Source organism: Salmo salar, chromosome 01 (genome assembly GCF_965601325.2).
Source record: "Salmo salar chromosome 01, fSalSal1, whole genome shotgun sequence".
In the NCBI taxonomy this organism is placed as follows: Eukaryota; Metazoa; Chordata; class Actinopteri; order Salmoniformes; family Salmonidae; genus Salmo; species Salmo salar.
In genome coordinates, this window is record NC_138291.1 from 6,438,253 (window position 1) to 6,445,961 (window position 7,709).

At 43.9% G+C, this 7,709-nt stretch overlaps 2 protein-coding genes across 9 annotated transcripts in view; one reads left to right on the forward strand and one right to left on the reverse strand.

Annotated features, from left to right (window-relative positions):
- Positions 1-3,432, reverse strand: part of l2hgdh (L-2-hydroxyglutarate dehydrogenase) — a 30,708-nt gene extending 27,276 nt beyond the window's left edge. For both annotated transcript variants that reach the window (XM_014195232.3, XM_045709117.2), the window contains exon 1: positions 3,173-3,432. In XM_014195232.3, coding sequence (XP_014050707.1) covers positions 3,173-3,261 — 89 coding nt within the window. In that variant the 5' untranslated portion in view covers positions 3,262-3,432. The remainder of the gene's footprint in view (positions 1-3,172) is intronic.
- A 1-nt stretch (position 3,433) lies between these two features.
- dmac2l (distal membrane arm assembly component 2 like) lies at positions 3,434-6,375 on the forward strand. 7 transcript variants are annotated; one of them, XM_014195060.3, is made up of 5 exons: positions 3,434-3,557; positions 4,019-4,135; positions 4,327-4,535; positions 5,439-5,610; positions 5,818-6,375. In XM_014195060.3, exons 2-5 carry the CDS (start codon positions 4,029-4,031, stop codon positions 5,930-5,932), a joined length of 603 nt encoding a protein of 200 aa, XP_014050535.1. In that variant the 5' UTR covers positions 3,434-3,557; positions 4,019-4,028; the 3' UTR covers positions 5,933-6,375. The 7 variants fall into 7 exon arrangements, with proteins under 7 accessions (XP_014050535.1, XP_014050620.1, XP_045565347.1 ...); XM_014195145.3 differs by having other exon boundaries at positions 4,332-4,535; XM_045709391.2 differs by lacking the exon at positions 3,434-3,557 and adding an exon at positions 3,599-3,695 and having other exon boundaries at positions 4,332-4,535.
- The last annotated feature ends 1,334 nt before the right edge of the window (positions 6,376-7,709 follow it).

Consider the following 7,709-nt stretch of genomic DNA (forward strand, 5'->3'; position numbering starts at 1 on the left):
ACCATCGAGAGCATCCTGACTGGTTGTATCACCACCTGGTATGGCAATTGCTCGGCATCCGACCGCAAGGCGCTACAGAGGGTGCCGCGAACGGCCCAGTACATCACTGGGGCCAAGCTCCCTGCCATCCAGGACCTCTATACCAGGCGGTGTCAGAGGAAGGCCCAGTACATCACCGGGGCCAAGCTTCCTGCCATCCAGGACCTCTATACCAGGCGGTGTCAGAGGAAGGCCCAGTACATCACCGGGGCCAAGCTTCCTGCCATCCAGGACCTCGATACCAGGCGGTGTCAGAGGAAGGCCCAGTACATCACTGGGGCCAAGCTTCCTGCCTTCCAGGACCTCGATACCAGGCGGTGTCAGAGGAAGGCCCTAAAAAGTCATATACCACCTGCATATTTGATTTGACCTATATAGCCTCACTATTGTTATTTTACTGCTGCTTTAATTATTTTTTACTTATATATTTTTTTACTTGACACTTATTTTTCTTAACTGCATTGTTGGTTAAGGGCTTGTAAGTAAGCATTTCACTGTAAGGTCTACACTTGTTGTATTCGGCGCATGTGACAAAAAAAACATTTGATTTGAATTGTTTGAGTTTGATTGTTAGTCTATATCAATTTTCCATTGCATATCACTAGTAGTACCATGACAAGGTGACTGGGAATATGGTTGAATACAAACAGTGTAGTTATTCCCTCCGTAAGGCAAATCAAACAGGAAAAACGTCAGTACAGAGACAAAGTGGAGTCGCAATTCAACGGCTCAGACACGAGACGTATGTGGCAGGGTCTACAGTCCTACAGGCTCTCGTTCTCTGTGGCCGTCGTGAGTAAGACATTTTAAGCGAGTTAACCCTCGCAAGGCTACCGGCCCAGACGGCATCCCTAGCCGCGTCCTCAGAGCATGCACAGACCAACTGGCTGGTGTGTTTACGGACATATTCAATCACTCCCTATCCCAGTCTGCTGTCCCCACTTGCTTCAAGATGTCCACCATTGTTCCTGTACCCAAGAAAGCTAAGGTAACTGAACTAAATGTCTATCGCCCCATAGGACTCACTTCTGTCATCATGAAGTGCTTTGAGAGGCTAGTTAAGGATCATATCACCTCTACCTTACACCCTTGACCTACTTCAATTTGATTACCGCCCCCAATAGATCCACAAACCTCAGGAGGCTGAAGAAATTCAGCTTGAGCCCTAAGACCCTCACAACCTTTTACAGATGAACAATTGAGAGCATCCTGTCGGGCTGTATCACCGCCTGGTACGGCAACTGCTCCGCCCGCAACCGCAGGACCCTCCAGAGGGTGGTGAGGTCTGCACAACGCATCACCGGGGCAAACTACCTGCCCTCCAGGACACCTACAGCACCCGATGTCACAGGAAGGCCAAAAAGATCATCAAGGACAACAACCACCCGAGCCACTGCCTGTTCACCCCGCTATCATACAGAAGGCGAGGTCAGTACAGGTGCATCAAAGCTGGGACCGAGAGACTGAAAAACAGCTTCTATCTCAAGGCCATCAGACTGTTAAATAGCCATCATTAGCACATTAGAGGCTGCTGCCCTATATACATGGACTTGAAAATCACTGGCCACTTTAATAATGGAACACTAGTCACTTTAATAATGTTTACATACTGCTTTACTCATCTCATATGTATATACTGTATTCTATTCTACTGTATTTTAGTCAATGCCACTACGACATTGCTCGTCCTAATATTTATACATTTCTTAATTCCATTCTTTTACTTTTAGATTTGTGTGTATTGTTGTGAATTGTTAGATACTACTGCAATGTTGGAGCTAGGAACACAAGCATTTCGCTACACCGGCAATAACATCTGCATGTGACCAATGACATTTTGTTTGATTTGATGAAAACCATAACTGGCACACAGATTTGTAGAAATTGTAAGGAATTGGCATTCAACATGATAAAGGTTGCCGATTTCTCGTGTAGCCTATTACCGGCAACTTGAGGAGAGAAATGGCAAATCTGCGAAAGCCAGCAGGAAGGAGAGGGAGAATATTTGAGTCAGGTTAATGTTTTTTTCCTTCTGGTTATCTAGATCTCTGGCGCCTTCGTGAGGAATTTGTCTTATTTCATCAAAACGTAAGGGTCAGACAAGCTCAATGCGTTTTTGTTGATTTTATTAAAACACATAGGGTGTGTCTATCGATTGGTCGAAAGAACTGACGACTTTCAGTTGACCAAGATTTTTGTTGTTGTTGTAGAATGCCCATTACTGTTGGCAAAGGTGTCAGGAGCTTGCTGGGATTTGTAGTCTTGCATTCTGTCTACTTTGATGCCAATTAGCATTTTCGAAACAAAGTAAATAGAGCCGAATGTATTGATAAAATGTCACCTTGTCAGAGAAAGGTTTACATGGTTATCAAAACGTCACGCCAGGGTAAACCTACATGAAACACCCCTTATTTTAAGTGTTTCTAAAACTCCCAATGGGGAAAAATGAATTGTGGAAAAACGAATGGAACCATTTCCCTGTTTGACCGCTAGGTTTTATGGGTATTATGACACCTCCACCTTGGGACTCTATTGTACAGAGACCAATCACTGCAGCTGTTCACCCCATGTTAGTGGGCAAATGTACATAATCAAATCAAAACACAGTCTTCATTTACCCGTTGTGATGCACGGATAATTCCAAACTCCGTTTTAGACAAGACTGACTTTATGACCAAAGTTGTCCCATTTACACTTTGACAAGCGAATAACTGTTTCCCGTGTGGCTCAGTTGGTAGAGCATGGTGTTTGCAACGTCAGGGTTGTGGGTTCGATTCCCACGGGGGACCAGTACGAAAAAATAAATGTTAAAAAATGTATGAAATGTTTGCATTCACTACTGTAAGTCGCTCTGGATAAGAGCGTCTGCTAAATTACTACAAATGTAAATGTTTCCGACTCATATCGATGCCGTTTTGAAAGGGTTTCGTTGTTTTTTTTTTAAAGGCAGTCACTCTTTAATTCAACTTAAATATAGAACCTGTCGCCCGGCGAACATACCGGCTGTGCACATCAAGCCCAGATCATAGTCTCGTTAGTGGAGATCCATAAAACCCACTAGCAGCTGCCTAGGCTAGACAATTTGGTACTTTTCTACCTCTGCACACACACTCACCCGTCACACCCCACTCACCTGTGTATTCTAGCTGTTCTGCATATCGTGGACTTTGGCACGGTTGCAAATAAAACAGCAAACGACGCGCTGTTTAGTGTCCGTATCATTTCGACAGAGATTGAATAGTAACCTATACCAGCTTTGACAGTAACATCAATGGCCGTGCACACATATTGTGTGAATGTGTTTTTATTAAACAGCAGTTGTCCACAAGGCTTCTCTTGTTACGAGGCAGTCATAATCAAACTCCTCGCTGACACGGAGCTCTGCCCCTTTGACCCTTCACCCACTTTGAAGAGCCAATGGCAAGGCGCGTCTGTCGTACGTAAAGGGTTAAAGTTCAGACGGCCGGAAACATGTTGGCAACGTGAAAACAGTAAACTAACAGACAGGTGAACGCAAGGTAAGTTAATTATCAGCTGGTTTTAACAAATACGTCAACGAATTAAATCTCACACGTCTTGATTGCTTAGGACTTTTAGTGTTTTAAAAGCAAGTTTTCTTTGTGTCTTGTGTGGTGTTGCGTAGTCTACGTTTATTGGTAACTGTCTGCAGTTATTAGGTGATGTCTCCTAACAAACAGTTTATCTAGGATTTAATTTAGCTCCTCTGTCTGGATCAAAAGCAACGTTATTCAGTGTTTAGACATCTAAATTAGTGTGTCGCTGGTAACATTTTTGACACGCATTTTAAAAATCCCTTCAATCTTACATTAGAGGACATCCCTCAACATATCTTCAGGTCAGAAAGACATTACACGGTATGACGCTGCTGTCGCAGTAATATAATGCTATGTAATGTCTTTCAGACCTGAAGATACGACGCTGCTGTCGCAGTAATATAATACTATGTAATGTCTTTCAGACCTGAAGATATGAGGCTACTGTCCAAGGCACTACAGACCGTTCTCTCCTCGAAGAAAACTTTGTCACTTGAGGGCAGCAGACCGTTCTGGGGATGGCTCAATGCTGTCTTCAACAAGTGAGTGATACAATCATCAGTATCTAATATTAGACTTTAGCTAACAGAATACATTACATTTTTATCAGACACTCTTATCCAGAGTGATAGATTAGTACTGTACTATATAGTATACTCTGTGGACCACAATACAGCTGAGGTAGTAATGACTATTCTTTATGTATTAGTAGTAATTATATTCTTGTCACCAGAGTAGACTATGAGCGTATCAAGGCTGTGGGTCCAGACCGTGCTGCTGCAGAGTGGCTGACGAGGTGCGGTGCCAAGGTGAGGTTCCAGGGGTTCGACCGCTGGCAACACGACTACAACGGCCTGCCCACCGGCCCTCTGGGACAATACAAGATCCAGGGCATCGACGCCACAGACTCTTGCATCATGTACAAAGGCTTCGATCACCTGGGTACGTTTTCCTATGCAGACTTACAATCTCCGAAACCTTTTCGGTGTCTCACTAGCCTCGACGGTGAGGTGAAACCCTGTGGCAGAGGTCTCACTATTCTCAGAACCAGATATCGCGACTACGCTGGCCATCTACTCAATTTGTTTAGTCTGACACAAGACACTGTTCTAGTGACTGACTAAATACAAATCAATTTATTAAGACAGTCTTCTATTATCAATTATTCACTTTTAATTTAAGCATTGCATGCCCTCGGGGGGGCGAGGGGAGAATAGAATGCTGTCACTGTATTTTTAACCAGAGAAATATTTCAGTTCCATTTAATGTTCAGCTAATCCTATATAATCCGACCCCTGGGCGTGTTAGGAGAAAGTGAGAGGTGAGGGTGAAAGTTAGTGTCTTCCAGACTGTTTACCTGATGAGTGACGCAGGAGAGCAGGATGTTTTACACTAGAAAGAGAGACTGAGAACACTGTCTGTCACCCTGCCCGGCCTGGTCTGGCATGCTTAGCACTGGGTTCAGAGAAACCGCTACAGAGCCCTCAATAGCCTGGTCGCAAATCTATTTGTTCTATTGCAACATCCTGTGATTTGGTGTCATGACAATTTTTTTATTTTTTTTTTATTTAACTAGGCAAGTCTGTTAAGAACAAATTCTTATTTTCAATGACGGTCTAGGAACAGTGGGTTAACTGCCTTGTTCAGGAGGAAAACGACAGATTTTTACCTTGTCAGCTCGGGGATTCGATCTAGCAACCTTTCGGTTACTGGCCCGACACTCTAACCACTAGGCTATCCTGCCTCCCCAAAATGACCATAAGAGTTGGCAATATAACGCAATCAGCTATGGGACCGAGCTGCTCAAATTTAGAAGTATGTTGAATTCAATGTTTCCCCCTCTAGATGGACTACAGCATGTCGAAGAGCTCAAACTCAACAAGAGTATGTACATAGAGGATGCCTGCTTAGAGAGAATAAGCACCATAGAGAACCTACAGGCCAGCCTGTACAAGATGGAGGTGGTCTCCTGTGGGAATGTGACTGACAAGGGTCTCATCGCCCTGCATAAACTCAGGTGGGTCTGCTACTGTGCCTGGGAACATCATTATGGAAGTGTGGCTGAACTAGAGGCCAACCAGTAACATATAAAATCTGTGGATATTGATCCCCTGAAGTGGAGGCTGTTTTCATGTTGACGTTCTGGCACAAGGCTTTTCTCATGACCGGTCTCCATGATGAATTGACTATATTAGTGTTTATATTTGGTGTGACTATCTCCCAGGAGTCTAGAACATCTGTACCTCAGCGATCTGCCAGGAGTGGTAGAGAAGGAGAAGACCGTGGAGAGACTCCAGACAGCTCTACCTGGGCTGGACATAGAGCTGGATCTGGACTGACTGAGGATGAACCACAACCACAGAGGAACAGTCTGGCACAGTGGGTAGTGCCTTGATGACCAGGAAGATGCACGTTGTTTTGCAGCAGCACATTGTAGCATATCGTAAAGTGTTTTGCAATGAAAAATTTGAATTGCTGTTTTAGTCAAGATTTTTCTTCCTGTTTGGTTTGTAGTGAATACGACCTTGGTCCCAGATCTGTTGGTGTTGTCTTGCCATGGCCTCTTATGGCCAGTACTCTATGGCCTACTCCTATGGTCATTGGCATGACCATAGGAGTTGGCAAGACGGCACAAACAGATCTGGGACCAGCCTAGTGGGACACGGGACAAATGAGATTACTATGGCAACATGTTCTCAAGTGGACTTTGTTGGTATTGTCTCCCCTAATGTTTAAATATGACTCCATTAAAAAAAAAATAAAGTACAAAGACTGTAACAAGGCTGAGGATTTCATTGAATTGATTCATTAGTTTATAAATTATTCATTTAATTTGGTGTTCGTAACATGTCCAAGAGTAGACGCCTATAGAAGTCCTTAGCTCCGGTGTTCTGACAGTAATGATTAATCAAATACACTGCTAAGGTTACATTTCAAATGTCTTATGGCTCTATTCAATCCGTAAAGTGGAATTACAGTGGGATTTAAATTCGAAAGGTAATGTTCCCGTGTTAGCGGCGACTGCATACACCGTAAGCACTTCCGACGTCGGCTCCATTAGAAATTACCTTTATACTGAACAAAAAATATAAACGCAACACTTTCTGAGTTACAGTTCATATAAGGAAATCGGTCAATTGAAATGCATTAATTAGGCCCTAATCTATGGATTAAACATGACTGGTCAGATACCTTTTATAAAAAAAATAAAGGCGTTGGATCAGAACTAGTCAGTATCTGGTGTGACCATCTGCCTCATGCAGCACAACATCTCCTTCACATAGAGTTGATCAGGCTGTTGGTTGTGGCCTGTGGAATGTTGTTCCACTGTGTGAAGTTGCTGGATATTGGCGGGAACTGGAACACGCTGTCGTGCACGTCTGTCCAGGGCATCCCAAACATGCTCAATGGATGTCATGTTTGAGTATGCAGGCCATGGAAGTTTTCAGCCTCCAGGAATTGTGTACAGATCCTTGTGACACATAGCCGTGCATTATCATGCTGAAACAGATGGGGGCGGATGAATGGCACAACAATGGGCCTCAGGCTCTTGTCACGCTATCTCTGTGTATTCACATTGCAATTTTGTTCGTAGCAGTGTAGGTTCCGTCCCTCTCTTCGCCCGAACCAGGGACCCTTGCACACAACAACCCATCGCAACACAAACAACCACTTCAGGTCTCAGAGCGAGTGACGTCACCAATTGACGCGGTTACACCTGCCCCATAACCTCACCGCCACCATGGGGCGCTGCTAAATTCTCTAAAACGACAGTAGCATGCCACTTGCACACTCCCTCAAAACGTAACTTCTGTGGCGACAAATCTTTAGTGGCCTTTTGTTCTCCCCAGCACAAGGTGCACCATATCTTGGCAAAGGAGAAATGCAAACAAATTTGTGCATACGGAACATTTCTGGGATCTTTTATTTCAGCTCATGAAACATGGGACCAACACTTTACATGTATATTTTTGTTCAGAGATCTAGCCTGAATAGAACCCTTACTGTATTTAATCCACTGTCATATTGCTTATTAACAATTTCTGTCCAATAAAATAAAGCCGAGCTGACCTTTCACCTTCCTTCTGGCTTCTCTTTACAAATGACTCAAACCTA